The sequence below is a fragment of the Scyliorhinus torazame genome, chromosome 1 (assembly GCF_047496885.1).
Source record: "Scyliorhinus torazame isolate Kashiwa2021f chromosome 1, sScyTor2.1, whole genome shotgun sequence".
NCBI lineage: Eukaryota > Metazoa > Chordata > Chondrichthyes > Carcharhiniformes > Scyliorhinidae > Scyliorhinus > Scyliorhinus torazame.
Genome location: NC_092707.1, coordinates 1,769,745 through 1,797,534, shown reverse-complemented (window position 1 = coordinate 1,797,534; position 27,790 = coordinate 1,769,745). Strand labels below are relative to the sequence as shown.

The 27,790-nt window shown below is 60.1% G+C and overlaps 1 protein-coding gene across 9 annotated transcripts in view; it reads right to left on the bottom strand.

The window, feature by feature from the left end:
* The window catches only part of ncor2 (nuclear receptor corepressor 2), a 1,088,322-nt gene that overhangs the window by 196,888 nt on the left and 863,644 nt on the right, over positions 1–27,790 (bottom strand). For all 9 annotated transcript variants that reach the window (XM_072510208.1, XM_072510371.1, XM_072510235.1 and 6 more), the window contains one exon: positions 2,248–2,351. In XM_072510208.1, the coding sequence (XP_072366309.1) occupies positions 2,248–2,351 (104 nt within the window). The remainder of the gene's footprint in view (positions 1–2,247; positions 2,352–27,790) is intronic.

Sequence of the window (27,790 nt, the reverse complement as noted above, 5' to 3'; positions counted from 1 at the left end):
TGCTGCACTGTCAGAGGGTCAGTACTGAGGGAGAGCTGCACTGTCAGAGGGTCAGTACTGAGGGAGTGCCGCACTGTCAGAGGGTCAGTACTGAGGGTGTGCTGCACTGTTAGAGGGTCAGTACTGAGGGAGTGCCGCACTGTCAGAGGGTCAGTACTGAGGGAGTGCTGCACTGTCAGAGGGTCAGTACTGAGGGAGTACTGCACTGTCAGAGGGTCAGTACTGAGGGAGTGCCGCACTGTCAGAGGGTCAGTACTGAGGGAGTGCTGCACTGTCAGAGGGTCAGTACTGAGGGAGTGCTGCACTGTCAGAGGGTCAGTACTGAGGGAGTACTGCACTGTTAGAGGGTCAGTACTGAGGGAGTGCCGCACTGTCAGAGGGTCAGTACTGAGGGAGTACTGCACTGTCAGAGGGTCAGTACTGAGGGAGTGCCGCACTGTCAGTGGGTCAGTACTGAGGGAGTGCCGCACTGTCAGAGGGTCAGTACTGAGGGGGGGCTGCACTGTCAGAGGGTCAGTACTGAGGGAGCGCCGCACTGTCAGAGGGTCAGTACTGAGGGAGTGCTGCACTGTCAGAGGGTCAGTACTGAGGGAGTGCTGCACTGTTAGAGGGTCAGTACTGAGGGAGTGCCGCACTGTCAGAGGGTCAGTACTGAGGGAGTGCTGCACTGTCAGAGGGTCAGTACTTAGGGAGAGCTGCACTGTCAGAGGGTCAATACTGAGGGAGTGCTGCACTGTCAGAGGGTCAGTACTGAGGGAGTGCTGCACTGTTAGAGGGTCAGTACTGAGGGAGTGCCGCACTGTCAGAGGGTCAGTACTGAGGGAGAGCTGCACTGTCAGAGGGTCAGTACTGAGGGAGTGCTGCACTGTTAGAGGGTCAGTACTTAGGGAGAGCCGCACTGTCAGAGGGTCAGTACTGAGGGAGTGCTGCACTGTCAGAGGGTCAGTACTGAGGGAGTGCTGCACTGTCAGAGGGTCAGTACTGAGGGAGTGCTGCACTGTCAGAGGGTCAGTACTGAGGGAGTGCTGCACTGTCAGAGTGTCAGTACTGAGGGAGTGCTGCACTGTCAGAGGGTCAGTACTGAGGGAGTGCCGCACTGTCAGAGGGTCAGTACTGAGGGAGTGCTGCACTGTCAGAGGGTCAGGACTGAGGGAGTGCTGCACTGTCAGAGGGTCAGTACTGAGGGAGTGCTGCACTGTCAGAGGGTCAGTACTGAGGGAGTGCTGCACTGTCAGAGGGTCAGTACTGAGGGAGTGCTGCACTGTCAGAGGGTCAGTACTGAGGGAGTGCTGCACTGTCAGAGGGTCAGTACTGAGGGAGTGCTGCACTGTCAGAGGGTCAGTACTGAGGGAGTGCTGCACTGTCAGAGGGTCAGTACTGAGGGAGTGCTGCACTGTCAGAGGGTCAGTACTGAGGGAGTGCTGCACTGTCAGAGGGTCAGTACTGAGGGAGTGCTGCACTGTCAGAGGGTCAGTATTGAGGGAGTGCTGCACTGTCAGTGGGTCAGTACTGAGGGAGTGCCGCACTGTCAGAGGGTCAGTACTGAGGGAGTGGCGCACTGTCAGAGGGTCAGTACTGAGGGAGTGCCGCACTGTCAGAGGGTCAGTACTGAGGGAGTGCCGCACTGTCAGAGGGTCAGTACTGAGGGAGTGGCGCACTGTCAGAGAGTCAGTACTGAGGGAGTGCCGCACTGTCAGAGGGTCAGTACTGAGGGAGGACCGCACTGTCAGAGGGTCAGTACTGAGGGAGTGCTGCACTGTCAGAGGGTCAGTACTGAGTGAGTGCTGCACTGTCAGAGGGTCAGTACTGAGGGAGTGCTGCACTGTCAGAGGGTCAGTACTGAGGGAGTGCTGCACTGTCAGAGGGTCAGTACTGAGGGAGTGCCGCACTGTCAAAAATAATTCACTGGCTGTTACAATAAAAATCATCTTTACCGACCTTTTGGTCTGGATTCTCGGCCCCGCCGCGGCACAGTACCATTTCACCCCGCCGGCGGGATTCTCCGCAATGCCGGCCGGTCAATGGGGTTTTCCATTGTGCGGCAGCCCCATGCCGTCGGGAAAGTCCCGGGCTGCCGGGAAAACGGAGCCTCCCCCGGCGGAGAATCCAGCGCCATACCTCTTTTTGCAATTTCTGTCTTTGGGTCAATGAACGATTCGGTGAAGGGGACAAACAATCAGATGATTTCTTTGTGCAGCTTTGCTGCTTTCTTTGTATCTATTGATTCAGTCCAATTCCCCCACATACCTGGGCGATGGAGCCTCTGTACGGAGCAGCAGCCTCGGAGCGATGCCTGTTCCCTCCCACTCCCTCAGTGACTCTCCCACCTTGAACCAGACACAGAGGCAAAGCTGCAAACAGAACACAACAGATTATCACCTGAAAATACAGAAGAAAGAACAACGTTTTAGAGCAAACTTTCCTGAAACTCATTTGGAAAATATACCAAAAAAAATCTTATGGGAAGGCATGGTGGTATAGTGATTAACGCCAGCACCTCACAGCGCCAGGGACCCGGGTTAACACTGCTGTCTCACAGTGCCAGGGACCCGGGTTAACACTGCTGCCTCACAGTGCCAGGGACCCGGGTTAACACTGCTGCCTCACAGTGCCAGGGACCCGGGTTAACACTGCTGTCTCACAGTGCCAGGGACCCGGGTTAACACTGCTACCTCACAGTGCCAGGGACTCGGGTTAACACTGCTGTCTCACAGTGCCAGAGACCCGGGTTAACACTGCTGCCTCACAGTGCCAGGGACCCGGGTTAACACTGCTGCCTCACAGAGCCGGGGACCACGGTTAACACTGCTGTCTCACAGTGCCAGACACCCGGTTAACACTGCTGCCTCACAGTGCCAGGGACCCGGGTTAACACTGCTGCCTCACAGTGCCAGGGAGCCGGGTTAGCACTGCCGTCTCACAGTGCCAGGGACCCGGGTTAACACTGCTGTCTCACAGTGCCAGGGACCCGGGTTAACACTGCTGTCTCACAGTGCCAGGGACCCGGGTTAACACTGCTGTCTCACAGTGCCAGGGACCCGGGATAACACTGCTGTCTCACAGTGCCAGGGACCCGGTTTAACACTGCTGTCTCACAGTGCCAGAGACCCGGGTTAACACTGCTGCCTCACAGTGCCAGGGACCCGGGTTAACACTGCTGTCTCACAGTGCCAGGGACCCGGGTTAACACTGCTACCTCACAGTGCCAGGGACTCGGGTTAACACTGCTGTCTCACAGTGCCAGAGACCCGGGTTAACACTGCTGCCTCACAGTGCCAGGGACCCGGGTTCACACTGCTGCCTCACAGAGCCGGGGACCACGGTTAACACTGCTGTCTCACAGTGCCAGACACCCGGTTAACACTGCTGCCTCACAGTGCCAGGGACCCGGGTTAACACTGCTGCCTCACAGTGCCAGGGAGCCGGGTTAGCACTGCTGCCTCACAGTGCCAGGGAACCGGGTTAACACTGCTGCCTCACAGTGCCAGGGACCCGGGTTAACACTGCTGTCTCACAGTGCCAGGGACCTGGGTTAACTCTGCTGTCTCACAGTGCCAGGGACCCGGGCTAACACTGCTGCCTCGCAGTGCCAGGGACCCGGGTCAACACTGCTGTCTCACAGTGCCAGGGACCCGGGTTAACACTGCTGCCTCACAGTGTCAGGGACCCGGGTTAACACTGCTACCTCACAGTGCCAGGGACTCGGGTTAACACTGCTGTCTCACAGTGCCAGAGACCCGGGTTAACACTGCTGCCTCACAGTGCCAGGGACCCGGGTTAACACTGCTGCCTCACAGAGCCGGGGACCACGGTTAACACTGCTGTCTCACAGTGCCAGACACCCGGTTAACACTGCTGCCTCACAGTGCCAGGGACCCGGGTTAACACTGCTGCCTCACAGTGCCAGGGAGCCGGGTTAGCACTGCTGCCTCACAGTGCCAGGGAACCGGGTTAACACTGTTGTCTCACAGTGCCAGGGTCCCGGGTTAACACTGCTGCCTCACAGTGCCAGGGACCCGGGTTAACACTGCTGTCTCACAGTGCCAGGGACCTGGGTTAACTCTGCTGTCTCACAGTGCCAGGGACCCGGGCTAACACTGCTGCCTCGCAGTGCCAGGGACCCAGGTTAACACTGCTGTCTCACAGTGCCAGGGACCCCGGTTAACACTGCTGCCTCACAGTGCCAGGGACCCGGGTTAACACTGCTGTCTCGCAGTGCCAGGGACCCGGGTTAACACTGCTGCCTCACAGTGCCAGGGACCCGGGATAACACTGCTGCCTCACAGAGCCGGGGACCACGGTTAACACTGCTGTCTCACAGTGCCAGGGACCCGGGTTAACACTGCTGTCTCACAGAGCCAGGGACCACGATTAACACTGCTGCCTCACAGTGCCAGGGACCCGGGTTAACACTGCTGTCTCACAGTGCCAGAGACCCGGGTTAACACTGCTGCCTCACAGTGCCAGGGACCCGGGTTAACACTGCTGTCTCACAGTGCCAGGGACCCGGGTTAACACTGCTGTCTCACAGTGCCAGGGACCCGGGTTAACACTGCTGTCTCACAGAGCCAGGGACCCGGGTTAACGCTGCTGTCTCACAGTGCCAGGGACCCTGGTTAACACAGCTGTCTCACTGAGCTAGGGACCCGGGTTAACACTGCTGTCTCACAGCGCCAGGGACCCGGGTTAACACTGCTGTCTCACAGTGCCAGAGACCCGGGTTAACACTGCTGTCTCACAGAGCCAGGGACCACGATTAACACTGCTGCCTCACAGTGCCAGGGACCCGGGTTAACACTGCTGTCTCACAGTGCCAGAGACCCGGGTTAACACTGCTGCCTCACAGTGCCAGGGACCCGGGTTAACACTGCTGCCTCACAGAGCCGGGGACCACGGTTAACACTGCTGTCTCACAGTGCCAAGGACCCGGGTTAACACTGCTGCCTGACAGTGCCAGGGACACGGGTTAACACTGCTGTCTCACAGTGCCAGGGACCCGGGTTAACAGTGCTGTCTCACAGTGCCAGGGACCCGGGTTAACACTGCTGTCTCACAGTGCCAGGGACCCGGGTTAACACTGCTGTCTCACAGTGCCAGGAAACGGGTTAACACTGCTGTCTCGCAGTGCCAGCGACCCGGGTTAACACTGCTGTCTCACAGTGCCAGGGACCCGGGTTAACACTGCTGCCTCACAGTGCCAGGGACCCGGGTTAACACTGCTACCTCACAGTGCCAGGGACTCGGGTTAACACTGCTGTCTCACAGTGCCAGAGACCCGGGTTAACACTGCTGCCTCACAGTGCCAGGGACCCGGGTTAACACTGCTGCCTCACAGAGCCGGGGACCACGGTTAACACTGCTGTCTCACAGTGCCAGACACCCGGTTAACACTGCTGCCTCACAGTGCCAGGGACACGGGTTAACACTGCTGCCTCACAGTGCCAGGGACCCGGGTTAGCACTGCTGCCTCACAGTGCCAGGGAACCGGGTTAACACTGTTGTCTCACAGTGCCAGGGTCCCGGGTTAACACTGCTGCCTCACAGTGCCAGGGACCCGGGTTAACACTGCTGTCTCACAGTGCCAGGGACCTGGGTTAACTCTGCTGTCTCACAGTGCCAGGGACCCGGGCTAACACTGCTGCCTCGCAGTGCCAGGGACCCGGGTTAACACTGCTGTCTCACAGTGCCAGGGACCCCGGTTAACACTGCTGCCTCACAGTGCCAGGGACCCGGGTTAACACTGCTGTCTCGCAGTGCCAGGGACCCGGGTTAACACTGCTGTCTCACAGTGCCAGGGACCCCGGTTAACACTGCTGCCTCGCAGTGCCAGGGACCCGGGTTAACACTGCTGTCTCACAGTGCCAGGGAACGGGTTAACACTGCTGTCTCGCAGTGCCAGCGACCCGGGTTAACACTGCTGTCTCACAGTGCCAGGGACCCGGGTTAACACTGCTGCCTCACAGTGCCAGGGACCCGGGTTAACACTGCTACCTCACAGTGCCAGGGACTCGGGTTAACACTGCTGTCTCACAGTGCCAGAGACCCGGGTTAACACTGCTGCCTCACAGTGCCAGGGACCCGGGTTAACACTGCTGCCTCACAGAGCCGGGGACCACGGTTAACACTGCTGTCTCACAGTGCCAGGGACCCGGGTTAACACTGCTGTCTCACAGTGCCAGACACCCGGTTAACACTGCTGCCTCACAGTGCCAGGGACACGGGTTAACACTGCTGCCTCACAGTGCCAGGGACCCGGGTTAGCACTGCTGCCTCACAGTGCCAGGGAACCGGGTTAACACTGTTGTCTCACAGTGCCAGGGTCCCGGGTTAACACTGCTGCCTCACAGTGCCAGGGACCCGGGTTAACACTGCTGTCTCACAGTGCCAGGGACCCCGGTTAACACTGCTGCCTCACAGTGCCAGGGACCCGGGTTAACACTGCTGTCTCGCAGTGCCAGGGACCCGGGTTAACACTGCTGTCTCACAGTGCCAGAGACCCGGGTTAACACTGCTGCCTCACAGTGCCAGGGACCCGGGTTAACACTGCTGTCTCACAGTGCCAGGGACCCGGGTTAACACTGCTACCTCACAGTGCCAGGGACCCGGGTTAACACTGCTACCTCACAGTGCCAGGGACTCGGGTTAACACTGCTGTCTCACAGTGCCAGAGACCCGGGTTAACACTGCTGCCTCACAGTGCCAGGGACCCGGGTTAACACTGCTGCCTCACAGAGCCGGGGACCACGGTTAACACTGCTGTCTCACAGTGCCAGACACCCGGTTAACACTGCTGCCTCACAGTGCCAGGGACCCGGGTTAACACTGCTGCCTCACAGTGCCAGGGAGCCGGGTTAGCACTGCCGTCTCACAGTGCCAGGGACCCGGGTTAACACTGCTGTCTCACAGTGCCAGGGACCCGGGTTAACACTGCTGCCTCACAGTGCCAGGGACCCGGGCTAACACTGCTGTCTCACAGTGCCAGGGACCCGGGTTAACACTGCTGCCTCACAGAGCCGGGGACCACGGTTAACACTGCTGTCTCACAGTGCCAGGGACCCGGGTTAACACTGCTGCCTCACAGTGCCAGGGACCCGGTTTAACACTGCTGTCTCACAGTGCCAGAGACCCGGGTTAACACTGCTGCCTCACAGTGCCAGGGACCCGGGTTAACACTGCTGTCTCACAGTGCCAGGGACCCGGGTTAACACTGCTACCTCACAGTGCCAGGGACTCGGGTTAACACTGCTGTCTCACAGTGCCAGAGACCCGGGTTAACACTGCTGCCTCACAGTGCCAGGGACCCGGGTTAACACTGCTGCCTCACAGAGCCGGGGACCACGGTTAACACTGCTGTCTCACAGTGCCAGACACCCGGTTAACACTGCTGCCTCACAGTGCCAGGGACCCGGGTTAACACTGCTGCCTCACAGTGCCAGGGAGCCGGGTTAGCACTGCTGCCTCACAGTGCCAGGGAACCGGGTTAACACTGCTGCCTCACAGTGCCAGGGACCCGGGTTAACACTGCTGTCTCACAGTGCCAGGGACCTGGGTTAACTCTGCTGTCTCACAGTGCCAGGGACCCGGGCTAACACTGCTGCCTCGCAGTGCCAGGGACCCGGGTCAACACTGCTGTCTCACAGTGCCAGGGACCCGGGTTAACACTGCTGCCTCACAGTGTCAGGGACCCGGGTTAACACTGCTACCTCACAGTGCCAGGGACTCGGGTTAACACTGCTGTCTCACAGTGCCAGAGACCCGGGTTAACACTGCTGCCTCACAGTGCCAGGGACCCGGGTTAACACTGCTGCCTCACAGAGCCGGGGACCACGGTTAACACTGCTGTCTCACAGTGCCAGACACCCGGTTAACACTGCTGCCTCACAGTGCCAGGGACCCGGGTTAACACTGCTGCCTCACAGTGCCAGGGAGCCGGGTTAGCACTGCTGCCTCACAGTGCCAGGGAACCGGGTTAACACTGTTGTCTCACAGTGCCAGGGTCCCGGGTTAACACTGCTGCCTCACAGTGCCAGGGACCCGGGCTAACACTGCTGCCTCGCAGTGCCAGGGACCCAGGTTAACACTGCTGTCTCACAGTGCCAGGGACCCCGGTTAACACTGCTGCCTCACAGTGCCAGGGACCCGGGTTAACACTGCTGTCTCGCAGTGCCAGGGACCCGGGTTAACACTGCTGCCTCACAGTGCCAGGGACCCGGGCTAACACTGCTGCCTCGCAGTGCCAGGGACCCAGGTTAACACTGCTGTCTCACAGTGCCAGGGACCCGGGTTAACACTGCTGCCTCACAGTGCCAGGGACCCAGGTTAACACTGCTGTCGCACAGTGCCAGGGACCTGGGTTAACTCTGCTGTCTCACAGTGCCAGGGACCCGGGCTAACACTGCTGCCTCGCAGTGCCAGGGACCCAGGTTAACACTGCTGTCTCACAGTGCCAGGGACCCCGGTTAACACTGCTGCCTCACAGTGCCAGGGACCCGGGTTAACACTGCTGTCTCGCAGTGCCAGGGACCCGGGTTAACACTGCTGCCTCACAGTGCCAGGGACCCGGGATAACACTGCTGCCTCACAGTGCCAGGGACCCGGGTTAACACTGCTGTCTCACAGAGCCAGGGACCACGATTAACACTGCTGCCTCACAGTGCCAGGGACCCGGGTTAACACTGCTGTCTCACAGTGCCAGGGACCCGGGATAACACTGCTGTCTCACAGTGCCAGGGACCCGGGATAACACTGCTGTCTCACAGTGCCAGGGACCCGGGTTAACACTGCTGTCTCACAGAGCCAGGGACCACGATTAACACTGCTGCCTCACAGTGCCAGGGACCCGGGTTAACACTGCTGTCTCACAGTGCCAGAGACCCGGGTTAACACTGCTGCCTCACAGTGCCAGGGACCCGGGTTAACACTGCTGTCTCACAGTGCCAGGGACCCGGGTTAACACTGCTGTCTCACAGTGCCAGGGACCCGGGTTAACACTGCTGTCTCACAGTGCCAGAGACCCGGGTTAACACTGCTGCCTCACAGTGCCAGGGACCCGGGTTAACACTGCTGCCTCACAGAGCCGGGGACCACGGTTAACACTGCTGTCTCACAGTGCCAGACACCCGGTTAACACTGCTGCCTCACAGTGCCAGGGACCCGGGTTAACACTGCTGCCTCACAGTGCCAGGGAGCCGGGTTAGCACTGCTGCCTCACAGTGCCAGGGAACCGGGTTAACACTGCTGCCTCACAGTGCCAGGGACCCGGGTTAACACTGCTGTCTCACAGTGCCAGGGACCTGGGTTAACTCTGCTGTCTCACAGTGCCAGGGACCCGGGCTAACACTGCTGCCTCGCAGTGCCAGGGACCCGGGTCAACACTGCTGTCTCACAGTGCCAGGGACCCGGGTTAACACTGCTGCCTCACAGTGTCAGGGACCCGGGTTAACACTGCTACCTCACAGTGCCAGGGACTCGGGTTAACACTGCTGTCTCACAGTGCCAGAGACCCGGGTTAACACTGCTGCCTCACAGTGCCAGGGACCCGGGTTAACACTGCTGCCTCACAGAGCCGGGGACCACGGTTAACACTGCTGTCTCACAGTGCCAGACACCCGGTTAACACTGCTGCCTCACAGTGCCAGGGACCCGGGTTAACACTGCTGCCTCACAGTGCCAGGGAGCCGGGTTAGCACTGCTGCCTCACAGTGCCAGGGAACCGGGTTAACACTGTTGTCTCACAGTGCCAGGGTCCCGGGTTAACACTGCTGCCTCACAGTGCCAGGGACCCGGGTTAACACTGCTGTCTCACAGTGCCAGGGACCTGGGTTAACTCTGCTGTCTCACAGTGCCAGGGACCCGGGCTAACACTGCTGCCTCGCAGTGCCAGGGACCCAGGTTAACACTGCTGTCTCACAGTGCCAGGGACCCCGGTTAACACTGCTGCCTCACAGTGCCAGGGACCCGGGTTAACACTGCTGTCTCGCAGTGCCAGGGACCCGGGTTAACACTGCTGCCTCACAGTGCCAGGGACCCGGGATAACACTGCTGCCTCACAGAGCCGGGGACCACGGTTAACACTGCTGTCTCACAGTGCCAGGGACCCGGGGTAACACTGCTGCCTCACAGTGCCAGGGACCCGGGTTAACACTGCTGTCTCACAGTGCCAGGGACCCGGGTTAACACTGCTGTCTCACAGAGCCAGGGACCACGATTAACACTGCTGCCTCACAGTGCCAGGGACCCGGGTTAACACTGCTGTCTCACAGTGCCAGAGACCCGGGTTAACACTGCTGCCTCACAGTGCCAGGGACCCGGGTTAACATTGCTGTCTCACAGTGCCAGGGACCCGGGTTAACACTGCTGTCTCACAGTGCCAGGGACCCGGGTTAACACTGCTGTCTCACAGAGCCAGGGACCCGGGTTAACGCTGCTGTCTCACAGTGCCAGGGACCCTGGTTAACACAGCTGTCTCACTGAGCTAGGGACCCGGGTTAACACTGCTGTCTCACAGCGCCAGGGACCCGGGTTAACACTGCTGTCTCACAGTGCCAGGGACCCGGGTTAACACTGCTGTCTCACAGAGCCAGGGACCACGATTAACACTGCTGCCTCACAGTGCCAGGGACCCGGGTTAACACTGCTGTCTCACAGTGCCAGAGACCCGGGTTAACACTGCTGCCTCACAGTGCCAGGGACCCGGGTTAACACTGCTGCCTCACAGAGCCGGGGACCACGGTTAACACTGCTGTCTCACAGTGCCAAGGACCCGGGTTAACACTGCTGCCTGACAGTGCCAGGGACCCGGGTTAACACTGCTGTCTCACAGTGCCAGGGACCCGGGTTAACAGTGCTGTCTCACAGTGCCAGGGACCCGGGTTAACACTGCTGTCTCACAGTGCCAGGGACCCGGGTTAACACTGCTGTCTCACAGTGCCAGGGAACGGGTTAACACTGCTGTCTCGCAGTGCCAGCGACCCGGGTTAACACTGCTGTCTCACAGTGCCAGGGACCCGGGTTAACACTGCTGCCTCACAGTGCCAGGGACCCGGGTTAACACTGCTACCTCACAGTGCCAGGGACTCGGGTTAACACTGCTGTCTCACAGTGCCAGAGACCCGGGTTAACACTGCTGCCTCACAGTGCCAGGGACCCGGGTTAACACTGCTGCCTCACAGAGCCGGGGACCACGGTTAACACTGCTGTCTCACAGTGCCAGACACCCGGTTAACACTGCTGCCTCACAGTGCCAGGGACACGGGTTAACACTGCTGCCTCACAGTGCCAGGGACCCGGGTTAGCACTGCTGCCTCACAGTGCCAGGGAACCGGGTTAACACTGTTGTCTCACAGTGCCAGGGTCCCGGGTTAACACTGCTGCCTCACAGTGCCAGGGACCCGGGTTAACACTGCTGTCTCACAGTGCCAGGGACCTGGGTTAACTCTGCTGTCTCACAGTGCCAGGGACCCGGGCTAACACTGCTGCCTCGCAGTGCCAGGGACCCGGGTTAACACTGCTGTCTCACAGTGCCAGGGACCCCGGTTAACACTGCTGCCTCACAGTGCCAGGGACCCGGGTTAACACTGCTGTCTCGCAGTGCCAGGGACCCGGGTTAACACTGCTGTCTCACAGTGCCAGGGACCCCGGTTAACACTGCTGCCTCGCAGTGCCAGGGACCCGGGTTAACACTGCTGTCTCACAGTGCCAGGGAACGGGTTAACACTGCTGTCTCGCAGTGCCAGCGACCCGGGTTAACACTGCTGTCTCACAGTGCCAGGGACCCGGGTTAACACTGCTGCCTCACAGTGCCAGGGACCCGGGTTAACACTGCTACCTCACAGTGCCAGGGACTCGGGTTAACACTGCTGTCTCACAGTGCCAGAGACCCGGGTTAACACTGCTGCCTCACAGTGCCAGGGACCCGGGTTAACACTGCTGCCTCACAGAGCCGGGGACCACGGTTAACACTGCTGTCTCACAGTGCCAGACACCCGGTTAACACTGCTGCCTCACAGTGCCAGGGACACGGGTTAACACTGCTGCCTCACAGTGCCAGGGACCCGGGTTAGCACTGCTGCCTCACAGTGCCAGGGAACCGGGTTAACACTGTTGTCTCACAGTGCCAGGGTCCCGGGTTAACACTGCTGCCTCACAGTGCCAGGGACCCGGGTTAACACTGCTGTCTCACAGTGCCAGGGACCCCGGTTAACACTGCTGCCTCACAGTGCCAGGGACCCGGGTTAACACTGCTGTCTCGCAGTGCCAGGGACCCGGGTTAACACTGCTGTCTCACAGTGCCAGGGACCCCGGTTAACACTGCTGCCTCGCAGTGCCAGGGACCCGGGTTAACACTGCTGTCTCACAGTGCCAGGGAACGGGTTAACACTGCTGTCTCGCAGTGCCAGCGACCCGGGTTAACACTGCTGTCTCACAGTGCCAGGGACCCGGGTTAACACTGCTGCCTCACAGTGCCAGGGACCCGGGTTAACAATGCTACCTCACAGTGCCAGGGACTCGGGTTAACACTGCTGTCTCACAGTGCCAGAGACCCGGGTTAACACTGCTGCCTCACAGTGCCAGGGACCCGGGTTAACACTGCTGCCTCACAGAGCCGGGGACCACGGTTAACACTGCTGTCTCACAGTGCCAGACACCCGGTTAACACTGCTGCCTCACAGTGCCAGGGACACGGGTTAACACTGCTGCCTCACAGTGCCAGGGACCCGGGTTAGCACTGCTGCCTCACAGTGCCAGGGAACCGGGTTAACACTGTTGTCTCACAGTGCCAGGGTCCCGGGTTAACACTGCTGCCTCACAGTGCCAGGGACCCGGGTTAACACTGCTGTCTCACAGTGCCAGGGACCTGGGTTAACTCTGCTGTCTCACAGTGCCAGGGACCCGGGCTAACACTGCTGCCTCGCAGTGCCAGGGACCCGGGTTAACACTGCTGTCTCACAGTGCCAGGGACCCTGGTTAACACTGCTGCCTCACAGTGCCAGGGACCCGGGTTAACACTGCTGTCTCGCAGTGCCAGGGACCCGGGTTAACACTGCTGTCTCACAGTGCCAGGGACCCCGGTTAACACTGCTGCCTCGCAGTGCCAGGGACCCGGGTTAGCACTGCTGCCTCACAGTGCCAGGGACCCGGGTTAACACTGCTGTCTCACAGTGCCATGGACCCGGGTTAACACTGCTGTCTCACAGAGCCAGGGACCCGGGTTAACACTGCTGTCTCACAGTGCCAGGGACCCGGGTTAACACTGCTGCCTCACAGTGCCAGGGACCCGGGTTAACACTGCTGTCTCACAGTGCCAGGGACCTGGGTTAACACTGCTGTCTCACAGTGCCAGGGGCCCGGGTTAACAATGCTGCCTCGCAGGGCCAGGGACCCGGGTTAACACTGCTGTCACACAGTGCCAGGGACCCGGGTTAACACTGCTGTCTCACATTGCCAGGGACCCGGGTTAACACTGCTGCCTCACAGTGCCAGGGACCCGGGTTAACACTGCTGTCTCACAGTGCCAGGGAACGGGTTAACACTGCTGTCTCGCAGTGCCAGCGACCCGGGTTAACACTGCTGTCTCACAGTGCCAGGGACCCGGGTTAACACTGCTGCCTCACAGTGCCAGGGACCCGGGTTAACACTGCTACCTCACAGTGCCAGGGACTCGGGTTAACACTGCTGTCTCACAGTGCCAGAGACCCGGGTTAACACTGCTGCCTCACAGTGCCAGGGACCCGGGTTAACACTGCTGCCTCACAGAGCCGGGGACCACGGTTAACACTGCTGTCTCACAGTGCCAGACACCCGGTTAACACTGCTGCCTCACAGTGCCAGGGACACGGGTTAACACTGCTGCCTCACAGTGCCAGGGACCCGGGTTAGCACTGCTGCCTCACAGTGCCAGGGAACCGGGTTAACACTGTTGTCTCACAGTGCCAGGGTCCCGGGTTAACACTGCTGCCTCACAGTGCCAGGGACCCGGGTTAACACTGCTGTCTCACAGTGCCAGGGACCTGGGTTAACTCTGCTGTCTCACAGTGCCAGGGACCCGGGCTAACACTGCTGCCTCGCAGTGCCAGAGACCCGGGTTAACACTGCTGTCTCACAGTGCCAGGGACCCCGGTTAACACTGCTGCCTCACAGTGCCAGGGACCCGGGTTAACACTGCTGTCTCGCAGTGCCAGGGACCCGGGTTAACACTGCTGTCTCACAGTGCCAGGGACCCCGGTTAACACTGCTGCCTCGCAGTGCCAGGGACCCGGGTTAACACTGCTGTCTCACAGTGCCAGGGAACGGGTTAACACTGCTGTCTCGCAGTGCCAGCGACCCGGGTTAACACTGCTGTCTCACAGTGCCAGGGACCCGGGTTAACACTGCTGCCTCACAGTGCCAGGGACTCGGGTTAACACTGCTGTCTCACAGTGCCAGAGACCCGGGTTAACACTGCTGCCTCACAGTGCCAGGGACCCGGGTTAACACTGCTGCCTCACAGAGCCGGGGACCACGGTTAACACTGCTGTCTCACAGTGCCAGACACCCGGTTAACACTGCTGCCTCACAGTGCCAGGGACACGGGTTAACACTGCTGCCTCACAGTGCCAGGGACCCGGGTTAGCACTGCTGCCTCACAGTGCCAGGGAACCGGGTTAACACTGTTGTCTCACAGTGCCAGGGTCCCGGGTTAACACTGCTGCCTCACAGTGCCAGGGACCCGGGTTAACACTGCTGTCTCACAGTGCCAGGGACCCCGGTTAACACTGCTGCCTCACAGTGCCAGGGACCCGGGTTAACACTGCTGTCTCGCAGTGCCAGGGACCCGGGTTAACACTGCTGTCTCACAGTGCCAGGGACCCCGGTTAACACTGCTGCCTCGCAGTGCCAGGGACCCGGGTTAACACTGCTGTCTCACAGTGCCAGGGAACGGGTTAACACTGCTGTCTCGCAGTGCCAGCGACCCGGGTTAACACTGCTGTCTCACAGTGCCAGGGAACCGGGTTAACACTGCTGCCTCACAGTGCCAGGGACCCGGGTTAACACTGCTACCTCACAGTGCCAGGGACTCGGGTTAACACTGCTGTCTCACAGTGCCAGAGACCCGGGTTAACACTGCTGCCTCACAGTGCCAGGGACCCGGGTTAACACTGCTGCCTCACAGAGCCGGGGACCACGGTTAACACTGCTGTCTCACAGTGCCAGACACCCGGTTAACACTGCTGCCTCACAGTGCCAGGGACACGGGTTAACACTGCTGCCTCACAGTGCCAGGGACCCGGGTTAGCACTGCTGCCTCACAGTGCCAGGGAACCGGGTTAACACTGTTGTCTCACAGTGCCAGGGTCCCGGGTTAACACTGCTGCCTCACAGTGCCAGGGACCCGGGTTAACACTGCTGTCTCACAGAGCCAGCGACCCGGGTTAACACTGCTGCCTCACAGTGCCAGGGACCCGGGTTAACACTGCTGTCTCACAGTGCCAGGGACCTGGGTTAACTCTGCTGTCTCACAGTGCCAGGGACCCGGGTTAACACTGCTGCCTCGCAGTGCCAGGGACCCGGGTTAACACTGCTGTCTCACAGTGCCAGGGACCCCGGTTAACACTGCTGCCTCACAGTGCCAGGGACCCGGGTTAACACTGCTGTCTCGCAGTGCCAGGGACCCGGGTTAACACTGCTGTCTCACAGTGCCAGGGACCCCGGTTAACACTGCTGCCTCGCAGTGCCAGGGACCCGGGTTAGCACTGCTGCCTCACAGTGCCAGGGACCCGGGTTAACACTGCTGTCTCACAGTGCCATGGACCCGGGTTAACACTGCTGTCTCACAGAGCCAGGGACCCGGGTTAACACTGCTGTCTCACAGTGCCAGGGACCCGGGTTAACACTGCTGCCTCACAGTGCCAGGGACCCGGGTTAGCACTGCTGTCTCACAGTGCCAGGGACCTGGGTTAACACTGCTGTCTCACAGTGCCAGGGGCCCGGGTTAACAATGCTGCCTCGCAGGGCCAGGGACCCGGGTTAACACTGCTGTCACACAGTGCCAGGGACCCGGGTTAACACTGCTGTCTCACATTGCCAGGGACCCGGGTTAACACTGCTGCCTCACAGTGCCAGGGACCCGGGTTAACACTGCTGCCTCACAGAGCCGGGGACCACGGTTAACACTGCTGTCTCACAGTGCCAGGGACCCGGGTTAACACTGCTGTCTCACAGTGCCAGGGACCCGGGTTAACACTGCTGTCTCACAGTGCCAGGGACCCGGGATAACACAACTGTCTCACAGTGCCAGGGACCCGGGTTTACACTGCTGCCTCAAAGTGCCAGGGATCGGGGTTAACACTGCTGCCTCACAGTGCCAGGGACCCGGGGTAACACTGCTGTCTCACAGTGCCAGGGATCCGGGTTAACACTGCTGTCTCACAGTGCCAGGGACCCGGGTTCGCACTGCTGTCTCAGTGCCAGAGACCCGGGTTAGCACTGCTGTCTCACAGTGCCAGGGACCCGGGTTAACACTGCTGTCTCACAGAGCCAGGGACCCGGGTTAACACTGCTGTCTCACAGTGCCAGGGAGCAGGGTTAACACTGCTGCCTCACAGAGCCAGGGACCCGGGTTAACACTGCTGTCTCACAGTGCCAGGGTCCCAGGTTAACACTGCTGTCTCACAGTGCCAGAAACCCGGGTTAACGCTGCTGTCTCACAGTGCCAGGGACCCTGGTTAACGCAGCTGTCTCACTGAGCTAGGGACCCGGGTTAACACTGCTGTCTCACAGCGCCAGGGACCCGGGTTAACACTGCTGTCTCACAGTGCCAGGGACCCGGGTTAACACTGCTGTCTCACAGAGCCAGGGACCACGATTAACACTGCTGCCTCACAGTGCCAGGGACCCGGGTTAACACTGCTGTCTCACAGTGCCAGAGACCCGGGTTAACACTGCTGCCTCACAGTGCCAGGGACCCGGGTTAACACTGCTGCCTCACAGAGCCGGGGACCACGGTTAACACTGCTGTCTCACAGTGCCAGGGACCCGGGTTAACACTGCTGCCTCACAGTGCCAGGGACCCGGGTTAACACTGCTGTCTCACAGCACCAGGGACCCGGGTTAACACTGCTGCCTCACAGTGCCAGGGACCCGGGTTAGCACTGCTGCCTCACAGAGCCGGGGACCACGGTTAACACGGCTGTCTCACAGCACCAGGGACCCGGATTAACACTGCTGTCTCACAGTGCCAGGGAACGGGTTAACACTGCTGTCTCACAGTGCCAGGGAACGGGTTAACACTGCTGTCTCGCAGTGCCAGGGACCCGGGTTAACACTGCTGTCTCACAGTGCCAGGGAACGGGTTACCACTGCTGTCTCGCAGTGCCAGCGACCCGGGTTAACACTGCTGTCTCACAGTGCCAGGGACCCGGGTTAACACTGCTGTCTCACAGTGCCAGGGACCCAGGTTAGGACTGCTGTCTCACAGTGCCAGGGACCCGGATTCGCACTGCTGTCTCAGTGCCAGAGACCCGGGTTAGCACTGCTGTCTCACAGTGCCAGGGACCCGGGTTAACACTGCTGTCTCACAGAGCCAGGGACCCGGGTTAACACTGCTGCCTCACAGTGCCAGGGACCCGGGTTAACACTGCTGTCTCACAGTGCCAGGGACCTGGGTTAACTCTGCTGTCACACAGTGCCAGGGACCCGGGTTAACACTGTTGCCTCACTGTGCCAGGGACCCGGGATAACACTGCTGTCTCACAGTGCCAGGGACCCGGGTTAACACTGCTGTCTCACAGTGCCAGGGACCAGGGTTAACACTGCTGTCTCACAGTGCCAGGGACTCGGGTTAACACTGCTGTCTCACAGTGCCAGGGACCCGGGTTAACACTGCTGTCTCACAGTGCCAGGGACCCGGGTTAACACTGCTGTCTCACAGTGCCAGGGACCCGGGTTAACACTGCTGTCTCACAGTGCCAGGGACCCGGGTAAACACTGCTGTCTCACAGTGCCAGGGACCCGGGTTAACACTGCTGTCTCACAGTGCCAGGGACCCGGGATAACACAACTGTCTCCCAGTGCCAGGGACCCGGGTTAACACTGTTGCCTCACTGTGCCAGGGACCCGGGATAACACTGCTGTCTCACAGTGCCAGGGACCCGGGTTAACACTGCTGTCTCACAGTGCCAGGGATCGGGGTTAACACTGCTGCCTCACAGTGCCAGGGACCCGGGGTAACACCGCTGTCTCACAGTGCCAGGGATCCGGGTTAACACTGCTGCCTCACAGTGCCAGGGACCCAGGTTAGGACTGCTGTCTCACAGTGCCAGGGACCCGGGTTCGCACTGCTGTCTCAGTGCCAGAGACCCGGGTTAGCACTGCTGTCTCACAGTGCCAGGGACCCGGGTTAACACTGCTGTCTCACAGAGCCAGGGACCCGGGTTAACACTGCTGTCTCACAGTGCCAGGGAGCAGGGTTAACACTGCTGCCTCACAGAGCCAGGGACCCGGGTTAACACTGCTGTCTCACAGTGCCAGGGTCCCAGGTTAACACTGCTGTCTCACAGTGCCAGGAACCCGGGTTAACACTGCTGTCTCACAGTGCCAGGGACCCGGGTTAATGCTGCTGTCTCACAGTGCCAGGGACCCGGGTTAACACTGCTGTCTGACAGTGCCAGGGACCCAGGTTAACACTGTTGTCTCACAGTGCCAGGGACCCGGGTTAACACTGCTGTCTCACAGTGCCAGGGTCCCGGGTTAACACTGCTGCCTCACAGTGCCAGGGACCTGGGTTAACACAGCTGCCTCGCAGTGCCAGGGACCCGGGTTAACACTGCTGTCTCACAGTGCCAGGGACGCGGGATAACACTGCTGTCTCACAGTGCCAGGGACCCGGGTTAACACTGCTGTCTCACAGTGCCAGCAACCCGGGTTAACACTGCTGTCTTACAGAGCCAGGGACCCGGGTTAACACTGCTGCCTCACAGCGCCAGGGACCCCGGTTAATGCTGCTGCCTCACAGTGCCAGGGACCCGGGTTAACACTGCTACCTCACAGTGCCAGGGACCCAGGTTAACACTGCTGGCTCACAGTGCCAGGGACCCGGGTTAACACTGCAGTCTCACAGTGCCAGGAACCCGGGTTAACACTGCTGTCTCACAGTGCCAGGGACCCGGGTTAACACTGCTGTCTCAGAGTACCAGGGACCCGGGTTAACACTGCTGTCTCACAGTGCCAGGGACCCGGGTTAACACTGCTGTCTCACAGAGCCAGGGACCCGGGTTAACACTGCTGCCTCACAGAGCCATGGACCCGGGTTAACACTGCTGTCTCAGAGTGCCAGAGACACGGTTAACACTGCTGCCTCACAGTGCCAGGGACCAGGGGTAACACTGCTGCCTCACAGTGCCAGGAACCCGGGTTAACACTGCTGTCTCACAGTGCCAGGGACCCGGGTTAACACTGCTGTCTCACAGCACCAGGGTCCCGGGTTAGCACTGCTGTCTCAGAGTGCCAGAGACACGGTTAACACTGCTGCCTCACAGAGCCAGGGACCCGGGTTAGCACTGCTGCCTCACAGTGCCAGGGAACCGGGTTAACACTGCTGCCTCACAGTGCCAGGGACCCGGGTTAGCACTGCTGCCTCACAGTGCCAGGAAACCGGGTTAACACTGCTGTCTCACAGTGCCAGTGTCCCGGGTTATCACTGCTGTCTCACAGTGCCAGGGACCTGGGTTAACACTGCTGTCTCACAGTGCCAGGGACCTGGGTTAACACTGCTGTCTCACAGTGCCAGGGACCCGGGTTAACACTGCTGCATCACAGTGCCAGGGACCTGGGTTAACACTGCTGTCTCACAGTGCCAGGGACCCGGGTTAACACTGCTGCCTCACAGTGCCAGGGACCCGGGTTAACACTGCTGTCTCACAGAGCCAGGGACCCGGGTTAACACTGCTGCCTCACAGAGCCATGGACCCGGGTTAACACTGCTGTCTCAGAGTGCCAGAGACACGGTTAACACTGCTGCCTCACAGTGCCAGGGACCAGGGGTAACACTGCTGCCTCACAGTGCCAGGAACCCGGGTTAACACTGCTGTCTCACAGTGCCAGGGACCCGGGTTAACACTGCTGTCTCACAGCACCAGGGTCCCGGGTTAGCACTGCTGTCTCAGAGTGCCAGAGACACGGTTAACACTGCTGCCTCACAGAGCCAGGGACCCGGGTTAGCACTGCTGCCTCACAGTGCCAGGGAACCGGGTTAACACTGCTGCCTCACAGTGCCAGGGACCCGGGTTAGCACTGCTGCCTCACAGTGCCAGGGAACCGGGTCAACACTGCTGTCTCACAGTGCCAGGGTCCCGGGTTATCACTGCTGTCTCACAGTGCCAGGGACCTGGGTTAACACTGCTGTCTCACAGTGCCAGGGACCTGGGTTAACACTGCTGTCTCACAGTGCCAGGGACCCGGGTTAACACTGCTGCATCACAGTGCCAGGGACCTGGGTTAACACTGCTGTCTCACAGTGCCAGGGACCCGGGTTAACACTGCTGCCTCACAGTGCCAGGGACCCGGGTTAACACTGCTGTCTCACAGTGCCAGGGACCTGGGTTAACACTGCTGTCTCACAGTGCCAGGGACCCGGGTTAACACTGCTGCCTCACAGTGCCAGGGACCCGGGGTAACACTGCTGTCTCACAGTGCCAGGGACCCGGGCTAACACTGCTGCCGCGCAGTGCCAGGGACCCGGGTTAACACTGCTGTCTCACAGTGCTAGGGACCCCGGTTAACACTGCTGCCTCACAGTGCCAGGGACCCGCGTTAACACTGCTGTCTTACAGAGCCAGGGACCCGGGTTAACACTGCTGCCTCACAGCGCCAGGGACCCCGGTTAACGCTGCTGCCTCACAGTGCCAGGGACCCGGGGTAACACTGCTGCCTCACAGTGCCAGGGACCCGGGTTAACACTGCTACCTCACAGTGCCAGGGACCCGGGTTAACACTGCTGTCTCACAGTGCCAGGGACCCGGGTTAACACTGCTGTCTCAATGAGCCAGGGACCCGGGTTAACACTGTTGCCAACAGTGCCAGGGACCCGGGTTAACACTGCTGCCTCACAGTGCCAGGGACCCGGGTTAACACTGCTGCCTCACAGTGCCAGGGACCCGGGTTAACACTGCTGTCTCACAGACCCAGGGTCCGGGGTTAACACTGCTGCCTCACTGCGCCAGGGACCCGGGTTAATACTGCTGTCTCACAGTGCCAGGGACCCGGGTTAACACTGCTGTCTCACAGAGCCAGGGACCCGGGTTAACACTGCTGTCTCACAGAGCCAGGGACCCGGGTTAACACTGCTGTCTCACAGAGCCAGGGACCCGGGTTAACACTGCTGTCTCACAGTGCCAGGGACCCGGGTTAACACTGCTGTCTCAATGAGCCAGGCCCCCGGGTTAACACTGTTGCCCACAGTGCCAGGGACCCGGGTTAACACTGCTGCCTCGCAGGTCCAGGGACCCGGGTTAACACTGCTGTCTCACAGTGCCAGGGACCCGGGTTAAAACTGATGCCTCACAGTGCCAGGGATCCGGGTTAACACTGCTGTCTCACAGTGCCAGGGACCCGGGTTAACACTGCTGTCTCACAGTGCCAGAGAACCGGGTTAACACTGCTGTCTCACAGTGCAAGGGACCTGGGTTAACGCTGCTGTCTCACAGTGCCAGGGACCCGGGTTAATACTGCTGTCTCACAGTGCCAGGGACCCGGGTTAACACTGCTGTCTCACAGTGCCCGGGACCCGGGTTAACACTGCTGTCTCACAGTGACAGGGACCCGGGTTAGCACTGCTGTCTCACAGTGCCAGGGACCCGGGTTAACACTGCTGTCTCACAGTGCCAGGGACTCGGGTTAACACTGCTGCCTCACAGTGCCAGGGACAGGGGTTAACACTGCTGTCTCACAGTGCCAGGGACCTGGGCTAACACTGCTGTCTCACAGTGCCAGGGACCCGGGTTAACACTGCTGTCTCAGAGGACCAGGGACCCGGGTTATCACTGCTGTCTCACAGTGCCAGGGACCCGGGTTAACACTGCTGTCTCACAGTGACAGGGACCCGGGTTAGCACTGCTGTCTCACAGTGCCAGGGACCCAAGTTAACACTGCTGTCTCACAGTGCCAGGGACAGGGGTTAACACTGCTGTCTCACAGTGCCAGGGACCCGGGCTAACACTGCTGTCTCACAGAGCCAGGGACCCGGGTTATCACTGCTGTCTCACAGTGCCAGGGACCCGGGTTAACACTGCTGTCTCACAGTGCCAGGGACCCGGGTTAACACTGCTGTCTCAGAGGACCAGGGACCCGGGTTAACTCTGCTGTCTCACAGTGCCAGGGACCCGGGTTAACACTGCTGCCTCACAGTGCCAGGGACCCGCGTTAACACTGCTGTCTCACAGTGCCAGGGACCCGGGTTAACACTGCTGTCTCACAGTGCCAGGGACCCGGTTGAATACTGCTGTCTCACAGTGCCAGGGACCCCGGTTAACACTGCTGCCTCACAGTGCCAGGGACCTGGGTTAATACTGCTGTCTTACAGAGCCAGGGACCCGGGTTAACACTGCTGCCTCACAGCGCCAGGGACCCCGGTTAACGCGGCTGCCTCACAGTGCCAGGGACCCGGGGTAACACTGGTGTCTCACAGTGCCAGGGGCCCGGGTTAACAATGCTGCCTCGCAGGGCCAGGGACCCGGGTTAACACTGCTGTCTCACAGTGCCAGGCACCCGGGTTAACACTGTTGCCTCACAGTGCCAGGGACCCGGGATTACACTGCTGTCTCACAGTGCCAGGGACCCGGGTTAACACTGCTGTCTCACAGTGCCAGGGACCAGCGTTAACACTGCTGTCTCACAGTGCCAGGGACTCGGGTTAACACTGCTGTCTCACAGTGCCAGGGACCCGGGTTAACACTGGTGTCTCACAGTGCCAGGGACCCGGGATAACACAACTTTCTCACAGTGCCAGGGACCCGGGTTAACACTGCTGCCTCACAGTGCCAGGGATCGGGGTTAACACTGCTGCCTCACAGTGCCAGGGACCCGGGGTAACACTGCTGTCTCACAGTGCCAGGGATCCGGGTTAACACTGCTGCCTCACAGTGCCAGGGACCCGGCGTAACACTGCTGCCTCACAGTGCCAGGGACCCGTGTTAACACTGCTGTCTCACAGTGCCAGGGACCCAGGTTAGGACTGCTGTCTCACAGTGCCACGGACCCGGGTTAACACTGCTGTCTCACAGTGCCAGGGACCCGGGTTAACACTGCTGTCTCACAGTGCCAGGGACCCAGGTTAGGACTGCTGCCTCACAGTGCCAGGGACCCGGGTTCGCACTGCTGTCTCAGTGCCAGAGACCCGGGTTCGCACTGCTGTCTCAGTGCCAGAGACCCGGGTTAGCACTGCTGTCTCACAGTCCCAGGGACCCGGGTTAACACTGCTGTCTCACAGAGCCAGGGACCCGGGTTAACACTGCTGTCTCACAGTGCCAGGGAGCAGGGTTAACACTGCTGCCTCACAGAGCCAGGGACCCGGGTTAACACTGCTGTCTCACAGTGCCAGGGTCCCAGGTTAACACTGCTGTCTCACAGTGCCAGGGACCCGGGTTAACACTGCTGTCTCACAGTGCCAGGGACCCGGGTTAATGCTGCTGTCTCACAGTGCCAGGGACCCGGGTTAACACTGCTGTCTCACAGTGCCAGGGACCCAGGATAACACTGCTGTCTCACAGTGCCAGGGACCCGGGTTAACACTGCTGTCTCACAGTGCCAGGGACCCGGGTTAACACTGTTGTCTCACAGTGCCAGGGACCCGGGTTAACACTGCTGTCTCACAGTGCCAGGGTCCCGGGTTAACACTGCTGCCTCACAGTGCCAGGGACCTGGGTTAACACTGCTGCCTCACAGTGCCAGGGACCCGGGGTAACACTGCTGTCTCACAGTGCCAGGGACCCGGGGTAACACTGCTGCCTCACAGTGCCAGGGACCCGGGGTAATACTGCTGCCTCACAGTGCCAGGGACCCGGGTTAACACTGCTACCTCACAGTGCCAGGGACCCAGGTTAACACTGCTGGCTCACAGTGCCAGGGACCCGGGTTAACACTGCAGTCTCACAGTGCCAGGAACCCGGGTTAACACTGCTGTCTCACAGTGCCAGGGACCCGGGTTAACACTGCTGTCTCAGAGTACCAGGGACCCGGGTTAACACTGCTGTCTCAATGAGCCAGGGACCCGGGTTAACACTGTTGCCAACAGTGCCAGGGACCCGGGTTAACACTGCTGCCTCACAGTGCCAGGGACCCGGGTTAACACTGCTGCCTCACAGTGCCAGGGACCCGGGTTAACACTGCTGTCTCACAGTGCCAGGGACACGGGTTAACAGTGCTGTCGCACAGTGCCAGGGACCCGGGTTAACACTGCTGTCTCACAGAGCCAGGGTCCGGGGTTAACACTTCTGTCTCACAGTGCCAGGGACCCGGGTAAACACTGCTGTCTCACAGCGCCAGGGACCCGGGTTAACACTGCTGTCTCACAGCGCCAGGGACCCGGGTTAATACTGCTGTCTCACAGTGCCAGGGACCCGGGTTAACACTACTGTCTCACAGTGCCAGGGACCCGGGTTAACACTGCTGTCTCACAGTGCCAGGGACCCGGGTTAACACTGCTGCCTCACAGTGCCAGGGACCCGGGTTAACACTGCTGTCTCACAGTGCCAGGGACCCGGGTTAACACTGCTGCCTCACAGTGCCAGGGACCCGGGTTAACACTGCTGTCTCACAGAGCCAGGGTCCGGGGTTAACACTGCTGCATCACTGCGCCAGGGACCCGGGTTAACACTGCTACCTCACAGTGCCAGGGACCCGGGTTAACACTGCTGCCTCACAGTGCCAGGGACCCGGGTTAACACTGCTGTCTCACAGTGCCAGGGACCCGGGTTAACACTGCTGCCTCACAGTGCCAGGGACCCGGGTTAACACTGCTGTCTCACAGAGCCAGGGTCCGGGGTTAACACTGCTGCCTCACTGCGCCAGGGACCCGGGTTAATACTGCTGTCTCACAGTGCCAGGGACCCGGGTTAACACTGCTGTCTCACAGAGCCAGGGACCCGGGTTAACACTGCTGTCTCACAGAGCCAGGGACCCGGGTTAACACTGCTGTCTCACAGTGCCAGGGACCCGGGTTAACACTGCTGTCTCAATGAGCCAGGGACCCGGGTTAACACTGTTGCCCACAGTGCCAGGGACCCGGGTTAACACTGCTGCCTCACAGTGCCAGGGACACGGGTTACCACTGCTGTCTCACAGTGCCAGGGTCCCGGGTTAACACTGCTGCCTCACAGTGCCAGGGACCCGGGTTAACACTGCTGCCTCGCAGGGCCAGGGACCCGGGTTAACACTGCTGTCTCACAGTGCCAGGGACCCGGGTTAACACTGATGCCTCACAGTGCCAGGGACCCGGGTTAACACTGCTGTCTCACAGTGCCAGGGACCAGGGTTTACACTGCTGTCTCACAGTGCCAGGGACCCGGGTTAACGCTGCTGTCTCACAGTGCCAGGGACCCGGGTTAATACTGCTGTCTCACAGTGCCAGGGACCCGGGTTAACACTGCTGTCTCACAGTGCCCGGGACCCGGGTTAACACTGCTGTCTCACAGTGACAGGGACCCGGGTTAACACTGCTGTCTCACAGTGCCAGGGACCCGGGTTAACACTGCTGTCTCACAGTGCCCGGGACCCGGGTTAACACTGCTGTCTCACAGTGACAGGGACCCGGGTTAACACTGCTGTCTCACAGTGCCAGGGACCCAGGTTAACACTGCTGTCTCACAGTGCCAGGGACCTGGGCTAACACTGCTGTCTCACAGTGCCAGGGACCCGGGATAACACTGCTGTCTCAGAGGACCAGGGACCCGGGATATCACTGCTGTCTCACAGTGCCAGGGACCCGGGTTAACACTGCTGTCTCACAGTGACAGGGACCCGGGTTAGCACTGCTGTCTCACAGTGCCAGGGACCCAGGTTAACACTGCTGCCTCACAGTGCCAGACACCCGGGTTAACACTGCTGTCTCACAGTGCCAGGGACCCGGGCTAACACTGCTGTCTCACAGAGCCAGGGACCCGGGTTATCACTGCTGTCTCACAGTGCCAGTGACCCGGGTTAACACTGCTGTCTTAGAGGACCAGGGACCCGGGTTAACACTGCTGCCTCACAGTGCCAGGGACCCGCGTTAACACTGCTGTCTCACAGTGCCAGGGACCCGGGTTAACACTGCTGTCTCACAGTGCCAGGGACCCGGTTGAACACTGCTGTCTCACAGAGCCAGGGACACGGGTTAACACTGCTGTCTCATAGTGCCAGGGACCCGGTTAACACTGCTGCCTCACAGTGCCAGGGACCCGGGTTAACACTGCTGCCTCACTGTGCCAGGGTCCCGGGTTAACACTGCTGCCTCACAGTCCCAAGGACCCGGGCTAACACTGCTGTCTCACAGTGCCAGGGACCCGGGTTAGCACTGCTGTCTCACAGTGCCAGGGATCCGGGTTAACACTGCTGCCTCACAGTGCCAGGGAGCCGGGTTAGCACTGCTACCTCACAGTGCCAGGGACCCGGGTTAACACTGCTGTCTCACAGTGCCAGGGTCCCGGGTTAACACTGCTGCCTCACAGTGCCAGGGACCTGGGTTAGCACTGCTTTCTCACAGTGCCAGGGACCCGGGTTAGCACTGCTTTCTCACAGTGCCAGGCACCCGGGTTAGCACTGCTGTCTCACAGTGCCAGGGATCCGGGTTAACACTGCTGTCTCACAGTGCCAGGGACCCGGGTTAACACTGCTGTCTTACAGAGCCAGAGACCCGGGTTAACACTGCTGCCTCACAGCGCCAGGGACCCCGGTTAACACTGCTCCCTCACAATGCCAGGGACCCGGGTTAACACTGTTGTCTCATAGTGCCAGGGACCCGGGTTAACACTGCTGTCTCACAGTGCCAGGGACCCCAGTTAACACTGCTGTCTCTCAGAGCCAGGGACCCGGGTTAACACTGCTGCCTCACAGTGCTAGACACCCGGGTTAACACTGCTGCCTCACAGTGCCAGACACCCGGGTTAACACTGCTGCCTCACAGTGCCAGAGACCCGGGTTAACACTGCTGCCTCACAGCGCCAGGGACCCCGGTTAACACTGCTCCCTCACAGTGCCAGGGACCCGGGTTAACACTGTTGTCTCACAGTGCCAGGGACCCGGGTTAACACTGCTGTCTCGCAGTGCCAGGGACCCCAGTTAACACTGCTGTCTCTCAGAGCCAGGGACCCGGGTTAACACTGCTGCCTCACAGTGCCAGACACCCGGGTTAACACTGCTGCCTCACAGTGCCAGACACCCGGGTTAACACTGCTGCCTCACAGTGCCAGACACCCGGGTTAACACTGCTGTCTCACAGTGCCAGGGGCCCGGGTTAACACTGCTGTCTCACAGTGCCAGGGACCCGGGTTAACACTGCTGTCTCACAGCGCCTGGGACCCAGGTTAACACTGCTGCCTCACAGTGCCAGGGACCCGGGTTAACACTGCTGCCTCACAGTGCCAGGGACCCGGGTTAACACTGCTGCCTCACAGTGCCAGGGACGCGGGTTAACACTGCTGTCTCACAGTGCCAGGGACCCGGGTTAACACTGCTGTCTCACAGTGCCAGGGACCCGAGTTAACACTGCTGTCTCACAGTGCCAGGGACCCGGGTTAACACTGCTGTCTCACAGTGCCAGGGACCGGGCTAACACTGCTGT